The sequence below is a fragment of the Pyxicephalus adspersus genome, chromosome 12 (genome assembly GCF_032062135.1).
Source record: "Pyxicephalus adspersus chromosome 12, UCB_Pads_2.0, whole genome shotgun sequence".
NCBI classification, from domain to species: domain Eukaryota; kingdom Metazoa; phylum Chordata; class Amphibia; order Anura; family Pyxicephalidae; genus Pyxicephalus; species Pyxicephalus adspersus.
The window spans coordinates 40,516,927-40,537,578 of NC_092869.1; the positions used below are offsets into that span (position 1 = coordinate 40,516,927).

Genomic DNA, 20,652 nt, shown 5'->3' on the forward strand with positions numbered 1-20,652 from the left:
ACCAGACAGGAAGACATTTTGCTAGGCCAGGCAGGTGGGTATTGCAGAAAGGAATAGGCGATGTCCCTTCTACAATTACTGTTCTCACCTGCCTGATGCGCATGAACAGCTCAGTATTAGTTGTTAGGGAAAGCTAGCAATTCTGGCTTTCCTTTCCATGTCAGGAATAAATAAAATCCTCCCATGTGCCTGCGGAGGAGTTATGTCACCCCGGCACAGCCAATCAATATGGCCAAAGAGGGTCTAGAGGAAGAAAAGAAGAAGGAGGATGGCAATGCCCTGAGACAGAACAAGTATTAGTGAGCATCACAGGTTTAGTTTTACTTTAAGACTTCTTCTATTACACTGATGGATCTGATTTTCCTGGGGTGGATCTTTTAGAGCAGGGGCGTCAAACTCTGGCCCACAAGGTCCTTTTGTTTGGCCCCCCAAAGAGTTCTGAAAATGAATTGCATCTGGCCGGCCCTCCACTTTGTATTGCAGAGAGTGATGCCGCTACTACAATTCCTGGTGTCACTCGTGTCTATAGAGCAGTGGCCTGTTCTGTTCTTTAGACGCAAGTAATGCCGGGTATTGTAGTCTCGGCATCACTCGCATCTATGGAACAGTCTTCTGTTTAATAAAAAAAAGTCACTTTCAGCACTGGAGAGGTTTATCTACATGGGTGGAAAAAAGAAGGTAAGGCTGGAGTTCAGCTCCTATTTACCTTCTGACCCCCATAACTTTGAAGGTCAGCCATGGTAGAAAGAAGAATCATTTGAATAGTAAAGTCACAGCTGCTGGGGCAGAGGTGCTAGAGAAGACTTGAAAGACTTGAGGGGGGGCTTTTAGAGAACATGGTGCAAATAAAGGGAACGGGATGGAAAAACCAACGGAGAATGAAGTGTGGGTGGTATGGGTACATTATGCAGGGCATGTGATGTGGATGATTGGAAATGGTTAAATGAAGAGCTGTGACAAAATGAAGTGCGGAGTTGTGGCTGCCAAAAAAGTTAATGCAAATATTATATAGAGTACTGGTGAAAGCTATAGCAAACATTGGGGATAGGTTATTATTGAAATTTAACTCAGAAGGCTACAAATAGAGAAAGAGACAAAAGATTGCTTCTTAATAAATATTTTTAAAAAAGTCTTAGGCCTCTTTCTCTATAATAGGCTTGTTTCAGATTGAATGTTAAGCAATACCTCTTTGTTTCAATGTGAAAATGTTTTATATTTATTGAGGAGGGAATGGAAAAACTTCCTCAATTTTTTCAAAAAATTTCAAGTTTTTTTCAACTTGGTCTAAGTTTTTAATTTTGTTCCCCTGCGTATTTGAGTTTGACACCCCTGATTTAGAGGGTTGTTGATCCCTGGAAATGCCACTTTCTGATATTTAAAGAATTCTGTATGACAGCTTATACATTTATCAGTCAGTCACAGTGTGCACACACCAGCCTCATAAATTAACCAACAAAAATTTCCTTTACCCGGATTAGCAAAACCCTTCATTTGTGTCTCACATGCCTCACTTCCAGACATGGCACATCAAAGTGGGGGGGGTTATAAAATAGAGGCAGTAATGTATATCCAAATAGTAGTGGGCAGAACCAGGAGCGTCCAGGTGCAGACTGACACAATACAACAGGTTTGTGAATCAACTGGCACAATTCTAAGAATTGTCCCCCTGCAATAGTTATGTCATCCCACTGACCTGTAAGCAGGTGCTACCTACATGAGAGACAGTTCTGCTCTGAATTAGGGAACAGTGCAGCTTTGTTGCCATTATATCACAGGAAGCTGCATTAGGTGGAGTTCACTGGCAAAATCAACAGTTACGTGCTAAAGAACACTTATAAATGGTGCCAATAGTTCTACTTCAATCAAAAGCACAAACCTGATTGCTGTACCCTAGGTCATCATATCCACCAAAGATATATATTTTACCATTCAGACATGCACCACAACTCCCAGACATTGAAGGGGGAAAATCTCCGTCTGTTAAATGCATCTTCCTGCAATTTGCAAACATGAGATATGTTACTAGAATGGAATCTTTACAGAGGAAATGAGTATCTGCTTATATCTGTTTATGTAAAACAATAATGTCTGCAGTATATTTAACAACTTACCATAATCCACATTCACTGTCATAGACCCAGATTTCATCATTTGGCAAGTAAACTTCATTTTCTTCAATTGTCTGGAAGAGATTGGTTAAAAAACTTGAACATGGAGATCATTAAAAAGTTATTTATGCTACACGGACATGAATATAATCTCTTCAATGCTAGCCCTGAATCTGACCAAAACAGGGAGCACATCTGTCTCCAGTCAGTGCTTATCACCAAACCAGTGACAGCTCGAGTTCCGGGAACTGCCAGGAATTACTTATTTTTAAGGCAGAACTTCAGATTCTCATTCAAAATATTTACTAAATAAATATCTTTTTACATACAATAAGAAAGCTCTGGTAATAGCATTTAGTTTAGAGCTACAATTGCAGTAATTATTTTCCACCACCAGATTTGTGTGTCTTTAACTCACTTTCTCTGAACCCAGAATGTCACCAGGTAGCCTTGGTAGGACTGTTCCTGCATGTAAGGTGGAGGGGGGAGAATTGGGGAATCTGCTTTAAGAATGCATGCATGAGAGCTATGTTATAAATGCATCCTTTATTATCCTGAGAATCCGGGTCATAGCACTTCACTAACTGTATGCTTGTTGCAAAGCAAAAAGTAGGCGTACACTGACAATTCCAGTGTGGGGGACTGGTATTAGTTTCCAATAAACAGCCAGTGTTCTCCATTATTATTATTATTATTATTATTATTATTATTATTAATATTAAACAGGATTTATATAGCGCTAACATATTACACAGCGCTGTACATCCATTGCCCCTTTAAAACTGGGCGCACCACCTGGCACTTTTCAGTAACCATCCGTCTGTTTTTTTGTGGTTTCTGAAAAGTTGGGTCACATTACAGGGGCCGTCACCCACCTACAAGTCTTCCCACACAGCTTAAAAAAAAAAAAATTCTGGGTTGAACACGGACAGCCATTTTAAACCAAGGTTCCACAAGACTGTGGGTTCCTCCACAGGGGTGCCTTAAAGTGGACTTGGAGCAGCAGTCACCAACTGTTTACCACTAAAATTACCATGCTCCGTACCGCGCATGCCGGTTATCAATCAAAGGGGAGGAACCACCCTATAGTGACATCGTAACGCCATAACCCCGCCCCACTCTGCCATCGCAGATCTGAGCCTGAGATGGGGGAGTGGGCGGGTTGTGTCGTGAAACACAGCCCGCCCACTTCCCTGAGCCAGGAATTTGCACAGGGAACATGGTCCACGGCTCTGGTCAGTACTTCCCCCCGGCAGGGTCCTTCTCCCACTCAGGGGTGCACCGGCCAGAGCCGCGGACCCCCAAAATCTTCTTGCGGACCACCGGTTGGTGACCGCTGACCTAGAGTGAAAAAACAAAACAAAAAAAAACACAACCACAGAAGTTTAAACTATTTGACAAAATAGATACAAGGTGCAAGGTCAAATAACTAACTCCAGGTGGCTTTTTGTTTCTGCTCTAACCCAGCTGTAGCCGACAGGTGTTCCGCGGCTTTGCCCCATATGGACACAACTGGCCCATTCTCCCATCGAAGGCTCAGACTTTCTAGCTAAACATCCTGGGGGGACAATAGTGGAGGGCTGTGGATACAACTTTTGTTGCGTCCACAGTCCTGCGCTACTGTCCCCCCAGGATGTTTAGCAAGCAGGTCTGAGCCTGTGATGGGAGAGTGAGCAGGTTTTGACATCATGACGTCACTCTGGGGAAAGTTTCTTCTCTTTTGAGTGACACATGGCTCCCCACACATGCGCAGTCCAGATTCTGTGGATTTAGTGGTCCATGAAGTCTGAAAGGTTGGCGATCACCGTTCTAAAACCACATGGCACATGCAATGCACAGAGCCAGCTGCTGGGAATTACGCAACCCCTGGACGGGAGTTACATTATCCAATAAGTCAGGGGGACCACTGTCTCCACGGAGCCCGCAGTGAAAATGGCTGCACCCAAAGATGCTGAGATAACCCTGTCCACAAAAGTCCAGAGAACTATAAATATCACATCCACGGTAGGATCTCCCGTCACACGTGAGTAAAACCGCATTCTCAGAACTCCGCACATCATTGTAATACACTAATTATTAGTAATGTTTGCTGATAGAGGGTTAGGACACAGAGGTTCCTATCCAGCGACACGTTTGCTATGTTGATTTTTTGGCTTTGCTATGTTGTTTTTAACCGATAAGAACTGCTCAGATATAAAGGTACTAAGCTGGCTTGGGACCAATCAGGTGTCCCGCAATCACATGTGTGAACAAATCACAAGCACAGAAGCCCCTAGGCTGGAGAAAGGGGGACAATGCTTGGGACCAATCAGGCAATCACGTGCTGTTATATAGCATGCACAGAAGCCCCTAAACTGGGGGAAGGGGGCAGCGTTTGCAACCAATCAGGTGTCCTGCATTCGCATGTGCGGTCATACAACACGCATAGAAGCTCATAAGCTGGAGGAAGGAAGCAGTGCTTGCAACCAATCAGGTGTCCTGCATTCACATGTGCGGTCATATAACATGCATAGAAACCCATAGGCTGGAGGAAGGGGGCAGTGCTTGCGACCTCAGCTTCCCTTCTTCATGACTCCAGGTCTTTGCACCCCATCCCAGGCTGTAGGAGGGGAGATGACCGCAGTGTATCGCCACCCCATATCAGAGAAAAATCAGGTCACCGCGCAGGTTGAAATGTTTGGCAAAGCTGTGGAGTTTCTCAGTTATTTCACAACATGACCAATCAATTCAAAATTTTTCATATTTCCTTTCATTGAAAGAAAACATGACTGACCTTCCCACCTAAAAACTGTAAAACCAATGAGGTGTCTTCTTTATAATTTTGGCAGGTAAGTAAGTTTACTATTGGTGGGCATTCGGCAAGCATCGCCCAGTGATTGGCTGGTATATGTTGGCCATTTTCTTACCACATATCCCCCCCAGATATAGAGGCAGTGCTGGTCCATGGCGGCGCAGTGGCCGCTCCTCTCCTCGGCCACACAGTAGCGTTGTGTATGAGAAGCCATGAGCTGTCACCAGAAGACTCCAATAACAACAAACCGAGTACGGGTGTCCAGAGGGGACATACCACACAGCGCGAATCTCACCTTTCACCATGATCCCCCCACACTGTCACCATAGCAACTCAATACGTCAACGTCACTCCACAAACACCTCCCCTTTCTAAAGCCCCGCCCACTATAGTCTTAGGACCCTCTTAATGTTCACTCAAAACTAAAATCAGACTTGTGTATTACTACTTCTAAATTAATTTAGGAAGTATACATAGCAAAATATATTGTTATAAAAACCCTAAACCAGTGATGGTCTCAGAAAAAATGGCGAATTAGTGAAGACATGTGTGCTGCACCCTAGTGTTCGGCTGCGGAAGTTTACCAGTGACGTCACTCCCAGCTGTTCCAGGGATTTGGCGCGAAAGGGTTAGAGATGGCAGCTGACAGGCTGAAGAGTAAAGTGAGCTCTGCATTTAAAATGCATGGGCTGGTGCTGCGAGCGTGAGTATCCGTCATGGAGGAAGCTGGGGGAGGGATAAAAATGTACATGGAGGGGGTCACCTGCAACTTGCTGACCCCTAAAAGGGAACCTGACATGACAATGCTATAAAGGCTGCCATTGCTGATTAGGAATGCTACCTGCCTGGCTGTCATTCTGATCCTTGTCATATGACGCTTTTAGAAGTAGGTTGCTTAAACTGTATATTAAAATTAAAAAAAAATCCTTGCCTTTTGATTGGTGGACTTACTGCACCCAGCGATCCCACGTTGCCTTGCGTTCCATTGCTTGAAATATCTCATGCCGCCATCTTTTATTCTTCTGGGGTTTTGACTGCGTCCCCAGATCTTGCTCTGCACATGTGTGGGATGGGGTGATGTGTCTTCCACCAAATTTAAATAAAAGAGCATCAATCCCACTCTTCATCTGTCATGACAGGTTCTCTTTACAAAATCACATGCAGCTTTTATGTAGAGGTAGACCCCTAACTAAAAGTCATTGAATGAGTTTTCTGATGGCGATAACAATTGGCCGTGCCTTCATAGTGTGTGTTAGTATAGCCATTTGTAGTCTTTGTTAGGAGCCTAGGTGACAACGCATGATGGGGAGGCAGAAACAGAGCGTTGTCACTCTATAACAGGAAGTACAGAAATATATACCTTCATGGAAGGATCACAGGTTTTATCAAAAGCTGCAGAATTAAAGAGCCGGAAATACCACAAACTATATATAATTCCATGTTCATGATGAAGAATTAAGTGTCAGAGTTTTCATCCATTGTATTAAATCTATAGGTACAAAAGAAAATCTTCACCCCTGCATTGGAGTGACAGCTATACAAAAGGGAGCGTTAAAAGCAGAATTAAACTTGTGCAAGGAGAGGCCATTCTTTTTATTCTTATTAATATTATTCAGTATTTCTATAGCGCCAACATATTACCCAGCGCTACGCAAAGTCCATAGTCATGTCACTAGCGGTCCCTCAAAAGGGCTCACAATCTAATGTCCCTACCATAGTCATATGTCTTTAACACAGTCTAAGGTCGATATTGGGAGAGAAGATAAATAACCTAGCTGCATGTTTTTGGAATGTGGGAGGCAACCGGAGTACCCGGAGGAAACCCACAGAAATACGGGAAAAACCTGCAAACTCCATGCAGATAGTGTCCTGGTTGAGATTTGAACCTGGCACCCAGCGCTGCAAAGGCCAGCGTGCTAACCACTGAGACACCGTGCTGCCCATGATCTTGTGGGATCTTGATTGGCCATGCCAAGATTCGTTCGTTCGTTCATCCCTGGCACATGCAAGGGAAGCCGGGATTGCCAATTTGCCCCAGTAACCAAAGCTGTCGCTGCACATCTCAGTGTGAACCGGCAGGTAAGATGGGTTATTGCAGAATGGGCATCACCTGTCCCTTTCTGCAATAATCACATTGCCCGATCCTTAGCCTGGGACTTCAGTTACACTTTAATGCAGTGTTCTACGTCAGGCTCAACCATTCAGGTGAATGAAAGCAGTTTGGAACTTCGGGACATTATGGTGCAGTTCCCTAAAGTGGAAAATTGCTTTTGGCCATGCAGTTGTTATTTCCATTTTCTCTCCACAGTTGCCTTCGGTGCAGTTTGGCGCTCCTGGGTACATAGCAGCAGTTTGCTGTCTGTCAGAAACAACCAATCAATCGTATTGTCACGCCAGGTGTGAATGGACCCTTGAGAGTATTTTTATTTGTTTGTAATAAACTAGTACACGTGTGCTTTATTTTAGAATTTTGCTTATTGGACTGAATACATTTTGAGAAGGGTACCTACAATAATGAGTAAACCTTTTTATTCTCTCACACAGAGAGGCCAGCAAATATCTTATCGAAGCACTAAAGTCTGTTAATGAAGTGGAGCTTGAGGATGTCATCGACAGTATTATTGATGCTGTGGAGAAGCAGCCATGTGAGTATAACAAATTTATTACACTTGCTGGTTTTAAAGTCACCATTGCTTGAAAATAAAAAATATGTTTAAACAAATAAAAAAACTTAAAGTATACCTTTCTAAAAAAGGTTACTTAACTGTAAATGAACCCCCTTAACCAAAGTTCTCCCTTAATCATCTGGATCTGTAGCCAGGGGACAACACATAACAGTTTTAGTGTTCCCAGCCGTTTGTGTCATAGGTATCTAGCAACTCCTGTATTTGTGTCCGCTTTCTACCATCCACCTATACCAGTTGTCACCAACCTTTTTGGACCTACAGACCACCAAACCTATGGGCTCTGGACCACGCATGCGGGGAGAGCCGTGTGTCATCCAAAGGGGAAGAAACTTCCCCCATAGTGACGTTATAATGCCAGAACCCACCCACTCTCCCATTGCAGGCTCAGACCTCCAGAGACACAGCCGGCCTACCACCCCATGTCTGCGATCTGTACAGGAGACATGGTCCACGCACTGGCCAGAGCTGCGGATCACTAAATTTTCTTAGTCCGCAGACCACCAGTTGGCGATTGCTGACCTTTGTACTTTGTAATGCTTGCACCCTTAGTATGCACCAATTTTTTCATCATCTTTCTAACTGTCCAGTGACTGTGACCCAGCTTCTTGGTGTCCCATGTTTTCTACAGAGTGCAATCACTTGTAGTAATGAAATCATTTAAGCATGGTTAACATTACAGTAAAAAAAATTGTAGCATTTACTGCTCCTGAGTGCCTACTGACAGCCATTAGGCCCCGGTAAGGGTAATGGGCTGATAATGCTGGTAAAAACTGTGAACCTACATATTGGTACAGCAGGGCCGTCTTGTAGGCAGCAAAGAATTACTGATCTGTACCCCCCTCATCATGATGATAGCTCCATGTTGAAGCAAGCCTACACTGAGTGGTGGGCGCTTGTCAGTTCTATTTACAGGAGACTGGCAGTGGAAAAGAGTGGCATCTGATGACAGGTGGGTGGCTACTGAAAAGTGCTGGGTGGTGCGCCCAACAAGGGGCCGGGGAGAACACTGCTTTATACTTACCTCTTTGAAGGATGGCAAGTCATCCCATTACCTTTTTCACAAGCTTCAACAGAACCTACAACATCTGGTGCTTCCATATTGGTGATTTACATTTATATTGGTTTTCTTTAGTGTCTTCCAACATGATAGAGAGGTCGACGGTAGAAGCAGCAGTGCAGGAATGCAGCCGGTCCTGCGATGAAACCATGTGAGATTGCCTTCATTGTTTTCTTTTTGCTGTTCTTGTTTACAGATTTGATCACCTCGACTTAATACTTGTTTGTTTTCTAGAGAGCATATATTCAACATTATTGGAGCATTTGACATCCCACGTTTCATATACAATTCTGAAAGAAAGAAGTTCCTTCCGTGAGTAACTTTTTATATTTCTCAGCAGCAGCGTTCATCACATAATGAAGCTTTATTACGGGACCAAGATGGCCACCGGCATCTATAGGCTGTGGGAAAAAATGCAGCAAGGAATAATTATTTTAATCTGGTTTTGTTGTATATTGTTAAACATACCTGGTTAATATAGCTTAGAATTATGTGTTCTCTGGTAATTGCAATAGTTTCCCTTTAATTTTTAGTACAATTCTAAAAGCACAAAGAACAATATAGAACATGTCTAAGGGTGTCTTTACCCTAGTGGTCGCCAACCTTTTGGTTGTCACGGACTCCGGATTGCGCATGTGCTGGGAGCCATGTGCCACTCAAAGGAGAAGACACTTCCCTCAGAGTGACATCATGATGCTAGAATCCACCCACTCTCCCATCGCAGGTCTGAGTCTGTGATCGGAGAGTGAGCGAATTGTGTCCAAAAACACAACCCGGCTACCACCCCAAGCCTACAGTCCGTATGCGGGACATGGTCTGCAGCTCTGGCCTGTACGCCCCCCAAGCAGAGTCCTTTTCCTGACCGCTGGGGGACCGCCCAGATTTTCCTGCTGACCATACCACCAGTTGGGAACTGCTGCTTTACCCTAGAGTGCACCTGTGCCCATACCAAGGACATTAAAGAATAATTAGATATTGCTAACGGTAGATTGAAAACAAGTTGACCTCTATAGCTGCTTGTACTGTTAAGGGAACTCTTAGGATCCTTGAGATTACAAGAAAGACTATCAAATTGGTCTGTTTCTGGTACAATAGAATGAGACCTAAGATTTCAGTATCTCTATTAGGATTATTATGTGCACAATATCTACTTCTACAAAAGTAAATGGAGTTTTTACTGCAAGTTCAGAATATGTAAATGCTTTATTTATTATTATACAGTGGGTACACTGGTTCAAGTCAAAGTGGAAATTTTGTCAGCCCACAGATCAGCAGTAATGTTTGAGTAATCAGTTTAAGTTTAATTTATGTCCTGCAGCTTAAAAGTAGCCAATTATCCAGAACCCAATTTGATTGGAAGTGCCAGAGACAAAGCTGAGCTGTTCCGTGAGAGATACATCATTTTGCAACAGGTGAGATGTCTGCCTAGTGCAACGTGAAGATCTTGATTAATCTGGGTATCATTTATTGAATTGCTCTATATTCTATACTACCCATAGCACTGAATCAAATCTGTCGCTTGTATTCTCCTATATAGATAATGTGAGATAAAATAGTTATTTATAGTCGGTAATGATTGGTCATTATTGTGGGTAATGATTGGTCTTTTCCTTGGTTCTAGTGATAACTTTTGCAAGCATTGGATTTTTTTGGATAAACCTTGAGTATTTGCATTGTTATGTAGAATATACAATAAATAAAACTAGAAATTTTGCTAATCCATGGCTGTCAAATTACTGCTGCTTCCCACATGCACAAACATTGCTGGACTGGCCTATATCTAGGAGCCCCAAAATGCAAGCCTGTTAGTGTTATGTTCTTTCAAAAGTAAATGTCCTACTCCATAGCAGGCATCACAAGCAGATTGGAACCCAAAACTCTGAATTCCTTTCAGATTCAATTCAGGTCTGATTTGTTTTTATTGCATCTGAAATTGCTTTGTAGGGGAAAACTTTCACCTCTAGAGTGCCCCAATGGTACTTAGGATCAGAGGTTGGCAGGTAGTAGTAGGTTTGAAGTGGAAAGCAGCCAATGATGCTGTGAACAAATGAGGAGTTTTGGCTAATAAGGTCAATATAGACTCATGTAGGATCTTCCATGAAGCAGGGTATCTCAACTTTTTTAACATGGGGGAACCCTTGACATTACTTTCAGGCCTTCGGAGAACCTTTTCTATAATTATATATCCGCAGCTTTTTATACATTAGCGTAGGAGTCAATGGGAAGAATTCCTCTTACATCGCTGGCCATTGGGAAGAATGTCATCCAAAAAGATCATTGGTGTCACATAAAATGACCTGAGAGGCACAAATTACTCATTGTTTAAGGAACGCCAGAGTTCCATGGAACTCTGGTTAAGAAACAGCTTTAGAGGCCTTCTAGCAGGTCAACATACACTGCTTGAATTCAATACATTCTTTATATACTATTGAATACAGAACTGCATTATTATGCATCTGTCTGGTAATTAGTTTTATTGCACAGAGAAAACAGAAGGACCTCGAAACACAGAACCCTGGTTGGGAAACACTGCTTTAGGGTCTCAGAAGTTCACAATAAAAATACATTCATGAAATATTGCTCTTCTTATGTGATATAGAAATATGATGCTTGTTTCCCTGTAATAACAGAGAACACACAGACATGAGCTCTTCACCCCCCCTGTAATTGGTGCGCACCCAGATGAGAGCAGAAGCAAGTTCCAGGTATGGTGATAGCTCAAGGATCTTGGAGTATGAATGTCAAAATGATTTATCACTGAACCCTTGTTGTGTCTTCTCCTCTGCAGGTGAAGACAGTGGAAAATCTTTTGGGCAGTGCATCAAAAATGGGAGAAGTCATTGTTCTTGGAATGATTACTCAGTTGAAGGAGGTGAGATATTTTGCTTTGATCTCGTGCATAAGCATTACATATCCTGTTAACTATTGGCTATGCAGCTAAATCTCTATTACTAGGTTATTATAAGGTTGAACTCCACAAGAACGGAGAGAGCTTGCAAGTATCTAGATTATTTCTTGTTTTTTATCTCAAACATTTCATTGCTTGTTGGAAAACCAGTCCTTCCCTTAACCCCAAGAGAAACATTGCCCTCTTTCAAAATGCAAAGCTCAGCCACATTAAAAGATGTTGGACTGGCCTTGTGGTTCTCCTAAAAAAAAGTCAGAGTCTAAATAAATTCAGATCTCCCATCTAATGATCTCTGTGTGTATGGCTGACCTCACAGTCTGCTGAAATGGGACCGAACTATAGGTGGATATTGTTGGGTTGCACTTCTGATGCCGAGAAAATATCTTTACTCATTGACTCTGCTTTATAAAGATTATGCATGCACCCTTGCAGTGAATACAATGCGTTTATGAACTGCAAAGGATATAAGAAGTTCTGGGGTCCCTGAGAGAATTCATCACAGCTGAAAATATTAGCTACAAACCCATATGTAGTATACACTAGGGAGCTAAACTGAGAAAAAAATCAGAGGAATTACCTCTACTAATGGGACTTTTAAGGTCAATGAATACAGATTGCACAAATATAAATCAAAAACCATTACCATTTATTTAACATCATTAAAAAACATCAATATTAAAACTTTAAAAATTAGTAGCAAACATTGTCAAAAGTTCCTGTTTGCTACACATTTTTAAAGTTTTTTTATTGATGTTTTTTAATTATGTTAAATTTTTATTTATATTTGTGCAATCTGTATTTATTGGCCTTAAATGTCCCGATTGTAGAGGTAATTCCTCTGATTTTTTTTCTTAGTTTATGTGATAAGGGATGTGGCCCTGTTTTAATAGGCTGGTCAAACTCTAAAAGTGTTGTACATATGGGAGCTACTCTATCTGCCAAATAATTTGTTCCTCTCTATTCAGCACAGCACAGGCAGATAGGACATGACTGTTGTCTTGTCTACCACTAACCTTCTGACGGGACAGTGAAAGAACATCACTGATGACTGCTCTCTGCTCCCATCAGCATATTCCTTGTGAGCACATCTGTATGAAGCACACTTAGTTACCCCCCAGTCTAATTGCCGCTATATAGGGAACTGCAGATAGGAGGTCAAATTGAGGTACTGCTTGCATTTGAAAAAGTATTGAATACCTAGCTGATATAAACTTGTGTCTTACATCAGTTCAGCTTTTGATTTAACTTCTACTTTTTTTATCTTAAAGCTGTATATGCTATTAATTATGTGTCCTTTTTATTCTTTCTAAAGGGCAAGTATTTCTTGGAAGATCCTACTGGAGCTGTTCAACTCGATCTCAGCAAATCAATATCCTTTTTAATGTCAAGTTATGTCAGTTAAATAAAATTAAAACATCTTTGTGATAGATTCCCATACATTATAATAGCACGGTTGGCATCAATGCATAATTTGCATGGTTATAGATATTGAAGTTTTGCTTTTCATTGTTACCACTAGGTGTCTCTGACATGCTTGTGTTTTCATGGTAAAACGGGCACATGGCTCTTTATATTTCTTATTGACAAATGTTTCAATTGATGGTTTCCACAATGTTTCCTAACATTTATAGGGAGCCCAGATCAGCAGATTCTTAAGAACTTTAAACATAAGCATCTAGATGGGTGCAGAGGGGTCCAGTTTTTTGATATTGTCCAACGCAAGCGAAATGATCCTTTCCTATTAAATCTTTTAAATCAACCATTTGTTATACTTATATTGCTTTATGTGTAAACCTTAATTATTGCAACACCTTTACCTTCGGCTGCAGCATTTCCTTAACTCCACTGCACCAGTTCCACAGTGGTCTGTACACAGAGTCTTGTTTTGTTCTAGCAGAAGGTAATATATCTTCTCGGGTGAGTGCCTTATTTTAATTATTTTAGCAAAAATCGGGGGTGGCTTATTTGATGGGGATGCCTTATAATCGGGGAAACATGGTAGATATTGAAGTTTTACTTTTCATTGTTACCACTAGGTGTCTCTGACATGCTTGTGTTTTCATGGTGAAACGGGCACATGGCTCTTTATATTTCTTATTGACAAATGTTTCAGTTGATGGTTTCCACAATGTTTTGTAACATTTATAAGGAGCCCCGATCAGCAGATTCTTAAGAACTTTAAACATAAGCATCTAGATGGGTGCAGAGGGGTCCAGTCTTTTGATATGGCCTATTCTGTTTCCAGCGCAAGTTAAATGATCCTTTCCTATTAAATCTTTTAAATCAACCAATTGTTGAAAATATTTTGTTTTGTTATACTTAAATTGCTTTATGTGTAAACCTTAAATATTGCAACACCTTTACCTTCGGCTGCAGCATTTCCTTAACTCCACTGCACCAGTTCCACAGTGGTCTGTACACAGAGTCTTGTTTTGTTCTAGCAGAAGGTAATATATCTTCTGGGGTAAAATCTAACTGTTTCCTAAATTAAAGAAAAGCAATACATTTAAGTTTTGTATGTTTTACAGGGTGGTATGAAGATAAAATATTTCATGTCAATGCTTTTGGATTTCCACCTACGGAGCCTTCAAATACAACAAGGTGAGGACTAGATAATGGGTGTAATAATACTTTGCATACAGATTTCCTTTCGGTGTAATTCACTGCAGCGAGTTCATGTTCATTCATATCTACTAGTGAAGTTCTCTGCACCCCCAGACATAATTCAGTGGCTTTGTTAAACTTGAGCAAGGAAGACATAAGGTATGTGATGTCTAGCCTGAGCCAAGTCAGGTATTCATGTAGAGTATAAATAGCCATTCAAAGCACTGATTGAGAAAATATAAATTTCCTAACATAAATCATTTTTCAGAGCTTATTATGGCAATATCAACTTTTTTGGTGGGCCCTCCTCCACATCTGTGAAAGCATCGGTAAAACTAAAGCAGTTGGAAGAGGAGAACGAGGATGCCATGTTTGTGTTTGTGTCTGACCTCTGGCTGGACCAGGTGGACGTCATCGAGAAACTTCATGTCATGTTTTCAGGTATTTTTATCATTTCGCTAAAATCTAACCAGCCCATTACACCTGTCTGTTCTTACTCCTTATACTAGGTATAGGCTATGCTATTTTCTAACATTCTAAAAAAGTATTTGTTTATTCCACTTATGCTATATAAAGGGTAAAGGGTAACCTACTACATACTAAAAGTGGAAAGAAAAAGATAGAAAATGTATTCAGACCAGGAATGATACATTCTCAAATCCAAATTTTTCTACCTTTTCAATCACTGGAAATTGTTCTGTTTACAGCAGAGTTCTTTTAAATCCCCCAAGAGAAAAAATTGATTCTATGTAAATAATAGCAGGTGTTCCAGTGACATTTTTCCTAAATAGAGTTAAACTCAATTAGTGAATATTTTCTTTGTTCTAAGTAATATTTAGAAATGTTTGCTAAATCGGTGCCCTGAGCAATCTAATTTTTTGTCTGGAATCCCTCCTAAAATCAGTGCAGTTCCTGATATGTGAGTGCACTTATCTATTTGGTCTGTAATGAAAAAATATCAGCTGACAAGTCATCCAACAACTGGAGCATCAAGGTGAGATGTCCATAAAGTTAATTCAGTGGGCCTAATGTATTAAAGCTCTCCAAGGCTGAAGAGGATACATTTTGAAGCTGGGTGTTCCAGCAAACTTGGAATAGATATCTTAAAAGTTTTCAGACCTTGACAAGATCCATTCCAGGTTTACCGAATTACCCAGCTTCACTGATAAAAGTATATTCTCTCTAGCCTTGCAGAGCTTTAATAAATCAGGGCCACTGAGTTAAGTAGGAGCAATCAGTCCTGCAGTAAAAATAACTTCAAATTACATTGACATTTCAAAAAGTCAGGTTAGCAGTGCATGGCCATTTATTTGATGTTGGTGATTCTATGTCGACAATATTGGTCAGCCTCCTATGCTCAGGGATTTCTTTGTAAATGTATAGATAAATCTCAAAGAACTGACCAACATTTATGATCTTTTTAGGATACTCAACTGCACCTCCCACTTGTTTTATCTTTTGTGGAAACTTTTCCTCTGCACCATATGGGAAAAATCAGATGAAATCTCTAAAAGGTATACTCATTTGTACGGTACGGTTTTCTTTCCCTCCCTTGCCTTCAGATTCCCTAGTTGGTGTGACTGTCAGAATAGCTAAAAAGTGCTGTGACAGCTATATAAATAAAATACATTTAAATATATAAGAAAATGCTCTACTAGTGACAAAGTGGTGTAGGGTAATATAGCTTTTTTTGTAGATATGTGGAAAGGAAGGGGGCTTGTTGGTTTGATCTGTATAATAAATGGTACATTACATAAAGACTCATTAGGAGATTATTTTTATGAGACTGCCGGCAGGACCATTTCATGGAGAACAGTGATCAATTAGGAAAATCAAACCTGGTCAAACTTTTACTACCCAAACCAAGCCAAAAGCTCCTTACAAATGCTCAGTTGTAGTTCCTTGAAGTACGAATTATACTAGCCTCTTGCAGGCTGCCAGTGCTAGGTTATATACATCTATATAGAAATACTGTACATAGTAAAGTGCTACTAAGCAAGTTAAATCAGGGCTGTTTTGTGGTTTCTAGTATTTTATTTTTTTTCAAGAGGTGTGATTACTTAAAAAATACACTGCTATATGGACTATTTTTTTCATTTTCAGATTCATTTAAAAATCTAGCAGATGTAATATGCGAGTATCCCAACATTCTCAAAAGGTAGGTATTTTTCTTCATATTTAATCACTATGTACGAGATGTTGGAAAGCAAAAACTGAATCCTTATGTTCTCCAACTGGCACTTAAAAAAATAATTTGTGAGTCAGTTTACTATAGGTGAAAGGCATAATATTTTTTAACTTTTGTTTTAGAATACATATGGAATAATCTGCCATTGTATGTGTACATGAGGATTGAAATACATTATATTAGTGTGCTGATGTTTATTTTGATTAATTTTTAACAGCAGCCGATTTGTGTTTGTTCCTGGTCCTGAGGACCCTGGTCCTGGTTTCATGTTGCCAAGGTAAGATTATTTTGCTGTGATATAGCATTTGTTTATTGTATTTATTCTGCTTTCCTTGGAAAATATGTAATGCATTTATATTTTTAAAATAAGGCATTCGCCTCTTTGCTGTCTATCCCATCTCCTAGCCTTCAAACATATTGAGGACCTTAGAAGAGGATTCCCCATAAACTACCCATATTTAGGGAGCATTAAGTAGACCGCAGCTTGTAACCCTATCAGGCTTAGAAGTTTTAAAATAATCAATAGAGACTGGTGTATGGCAAACGTTCTTTGTCACCTAGATGAGGTTGGGTAAAGAATGCTGAGGAGTTTGCTTAAGCAAAGTATTTTTAACAAATACTTCTGGTTCACTGGATAATTGATAGGTATGAAGCTAATATTCTGGCTAATGGAAGAATTTATTTTACAGGCCACCCATAGCAGAGCACATCACAGAGGAATTCAGACAAAGAGTCCCATTCTCCATTTTTACTACAAATCCGTGCAGGTGAGTTGTATGGTTTAATATGAGAATCTGGTACTACCAAAGCACATCTTTTATGCTTTAGGATGACAACACTGCTTCATTTTAGATACACCTGTACAGTCAGTGTGTGTTGTCACATTAGGACAAGAAACGTGTTATTTTCAGGATCACCAAGTGAAAACAAAACCAATGCAGCCACCACACCTTTCCTATCTGTAATAAAGAAATTATGGTAAAAAAGCCTGTTACTAACATCTCCCCTTGTAAATGTTTGTTGTCTGACTAGCATGCTGATCCAGTGCCAATAATTCTGCAAGGTACTGACCTGGAACAAGCAAATCAGACTTTTGTGGGTGCTACAAGCTTGTTCTGGAGTTAGAAAAGGCCAGGGTATTAGCATATAGCAGAAGGCTAGCAGTAACCATTTTTTAGACAAGACTTCCTAAAGCAAAGTACCTTATTATTCTGTGCTGATACCATTGCTTCTTGGAATATGTTGGCAGGCAAATACATTTTTACTTGCTTGTGTGCACACTCCTGGCCAAAAGATACTTATTGACATCTAATCCCATAAATGGCAGATTGATGTACCTCTAAGCAAAGTTTGAGGACTAGATTACACAGAGCATAGCGATCCTTTATGATGACAATAAACTTAACATATAACAGAGTATATTGGTAAACTGTACATATTGTTAGTCTCATTCATGTCTGTTGCAGGATTCAGTACTGCACGCAGGAAATAATTGTATTCCGTGAGGACCTGGTGAACAAAATGTGCAGAAATTGTGTTCGATTTCCGAGCAGCAATTTGGACATTGCCAGTCATGTGAGTTGCAAACAGTAATAATGTTTAGTTGATGGATATGTTCATTATTTTTTTTTTAAATATATATATATATATATATATATATATGTACACACACACACACACACACACACACACACACACACACACACAGTGGAACCTTGGTTACCTGTCACCCAAGGGAAATGGCTGATTCTGGATATGTGTAGTAACTCAGGTTTCTCAGCCATTCAGCACTAGACTTGAATGGGGAGACTTGCCCCAATTCACCTCTAGTGCTGAAAGGCTGAGAAAGGGGTTACCGTGATGGCACTTGAGCCATCACCAGGGTTTCCCTTTTCTCAGGCAATCACGGAATGGAGCAATCAGCGGAGCTCTGCTGTGCTCTCCTGATTGCTCCGGCAGCCCTAGCAGAGCTGTGGTATGTGTTCTTGGATGCAGAACACATGCCACAGCTCCGCTAGGGCTGCAGGATACCCGGGGTTCTACTGTATATATACAGCATGCTCATAATTTATATCTAATTGATATTTTAGCAAATAAACATTGTATTACTCATCTATTTAAATTGTACAATTGTACACATACATTTTACATTTAAAAAATTGTCTGTCCGAAGAACCATCTGCAGCCAACACTTCTGGGTGTGTTGAGCGATTTGTTACCCCGCTCCCAACACACTGTGGTCCTTTCGGCTAGACCTTGTATCAATATTATGTCCAATGATGACGTAGGTGTGGCCAGCAGGATTATTATGAGCCTCTGAGGTACTTTTCAAATATAGAGATCCTTCAGCTGGTTTCAGCTGTTTTTGGAATTGTCTACAGTTTTCTGTTAGAAACTGTAGCAAGCCTTTTACTGTAATCAGACATTTCCATCTCAATGAACTCACCAACACCCATTATCTCCATCTAGTTTAAACAAGAATTGCTTTTTCAGGGCCCTTTTCTGTGCGTGACATGTGATAGCCTGTGGTCACCATATGCAGCAGAATTCATTTGGGAAAATCTATTGCTTGTGCAGCTGTCATGCTAATTTGCTGTAGTTGGCTGAGCTGTTCAGTTGATACAGCTGTAACCACTTGAGTAACAGTTGGGACAATGTTAAGTGTTACCATCCAACCATGTATTCATTGATGGTTTCACCTTTTGCATTTTGCCCCCAAATGTTTGTTTTTTGAGAGGGTCATCAAATTTTTTTTAGGTGGGATGACCTTAATAATTTTTGTAATACTGATTTAGGTTAGGGTGTCTCTAAATGACCTGGGGCATCAAATACTTCATGGGGCAGGGTCTCTATTCACTTTCTTTGACATAAAAAATGTTTGTCCAGGAAAAGTTTCTGTGCATCTCCTTTGGTAGCCTTGCTTTGTATCAATCTAAAATGCTAAATATTGCCTTTCCCTCAAGGTAAAGGTAGCTAGTTGATTGTTTGTTGTGCATTGAGAAATTGTATCCCATGCCTATACACTTTAATGTTTACCGTATTTTTGGTATGAAGCAAGTTAACTTTTTTTTTTATCTAGTTTGTAAAAACCATCCTCTCTCAGGGACACTTGACTCCTCTGCCGCTGTTTGTCAGTCCCGTGTACTGGGCGTACGACTATGCTCTGCGATTATACCCCCTGCCTGATGTTGTGGTCATCGCTGACAAATACGATCCCTTTACCATCACGAATACAGAATGCCTCACCATCAACCCAGTAAGAGAATAATTTCTTGTCAAAGCTTATGCATACTGACTGAGATTGGATAACACAATTATTACTACTTGTCACATATCTAGAAAAAAAGTCCCTTACACAGGTTTTAGTCTGTATTAGAGTAGTATGTACAGAAACATTTTACAAAGGATTTTTCAGCTTTTGGAGCAGCTCTTTAGGCAGCTTAATTAAAAACTTTAAAGCATCTGCCAGTTGCAATTGGAATGTTAAACATCCTAATGAGTATGCTGCTAGCAGGCTTCAGACAACATTAACAACTGTTTAACATTCCCACATTGAAACAACGTCAGATGATTCTTGTCCAATAATCGCCTCAGGGCTGATATTGGATGTGAATCTGGGGTGTGTACAGAGCTCATTGTCCTGGCAAATCCACGCACGGCGTACGATCATAAGGAAAGTGAAGAGGAGAGAGTGTAGCAGAGTTCCACTCCGTTGTGCTCCCCCTACTCTCTCTCTCCATGGAGCAGAACACACTGTATGTACAGCACTGAGGCTCACTGGTTAGCACTCTGGTGTTTGGGTAGGTTTCCTCTGGGTACTTTGGTTTCCTCCCACCATCCAAAAACATGCAGTTAGGTAATTGGTTGGTTGGTTCCCCCCCCCCCAAAAAAAAAAATGACCTTAGACTGTATTAAAGACATATGACATTAGTGGGACATGACTATATTAGTTAGTTACATGACTATGGACATTGTACAGCACTGTATAATATGTTGGTGCTATATAAATACTGTATAATAATAATACTACTACTAATAATAAATGCATTGTGCAGTCTTTTCTATTGTTGGAGAGGATTGTGGAAGATCCTTTCCAAGGACAAGTATTGCACGGGTGTACCCAGCCTAAGTTTCAGCTCTTCAAAAAGGTGAATAGGTGTTCTCACCAACCAATTTTTCTTGAGGCCGAAACAAAGAAGGATCCCCATGAATTCTTTATAATTACAAAGGAACCGTAAATTGGCTTTATCTTGTAAACCACATAACAAATTGAATCAAATTAACACAAGACTGCATAAATAAGAAAGAG

General features: G+C 40.5%; 2 protein-coding genes across 2 annotated transcripts in view; one reads left to right on the plus strand and one right to left on the minus strand.

Moving 5' to 3' along the window:
• The window catches only part of KLHDC1 (kelch domain containing 1), an 18,213-nt gene extending 13,025 nt beyond the window's left edge, over window positions 1–5,188 (minus strand). The window contains exons 1-3 of the mRNA XM_072428096.1: window positions 5,015–5,188; window positions 2,112–2,182; window positions 1,877–1,994 (exon numbers count right to left, since the gene is read on the minus strand). Of these exons, the coding sequence (XP_072284197.1) occupies window positions 1,877–1,994; window positions 2,112–2,182; window positions 5,015–5,113 (288 nt within the window). The 5' untranslated portion in view covers window positions 5,114–5,188. The remainder of the gene's footprint in view (window positions 1–1,876; window positions 1,995–2,111; window positions 2,183–5,014) is intronic.
• Window positions 5,189–5,465: 277 nt separating this feature from the next.
• On the plus strand, window positions 5,466–19,658 carry POLE2 (DNA polymerase epsilon 2, accessory subunit). The gene is made up of 17 exons (XM_072428092.1): window positions 5,466–5,602; window positions 7,444–7,544; window positions 8,719–8,794; window positions 8,878–8,955; window positions 9,962–10,055; window positions 11,274–11,348; window positions 11,432–11,515; window positions 12,864–12,920; window positions 13,403–13,451; window positions 14,080–14,152; window positions 14,424–14,596; window positions 15,580–15,669; window positions 16,259–16,313; window positions 16,561–16,620; window positions 17,033–17,110; window positions 17,810–17,918; window positions 19,423–19,658. The coding sequence occupies exons 1-17, from the start codon at window positions 5,535–5,537 to the stop codon at window positions 19,609–19,611; spliced, it is 1,509 nt and encodes a 502-aa protein (XP_072284193.1). The 5' UTR covers window positions 5,466–5,534; the 3' UTR covers window positions 19,612–19,658.
• The last annotated feature ends 994 nt before the right edge of the window (window positions 19,659–20,652 follow it).

Bases quoted from the DNA above. Each gene is read 5' to 3' on its own strand.
- POLE2 (XM_072428092.1), top strand. From the start codon at position 5,535: ATGGCAGCTGACAGGCTGAAGAGTAAAGTGAGCTCTGCATTTAAAATG. The intron at 11,349-11,431 runs GTATGGTGATAG...TCTCCTCTGCAG, and splicing joins AGAGCAGAAGCAAGTTCCAG to GTGAAGACAGTGGAAAATCT. The intron at 14,597-15,579 runs GTATTTTTATCA...TGATCTTTTTAG, and splicing joins ACTTCATGTCATGTTTTCAG to GATACTCAACTGCACCTCCC.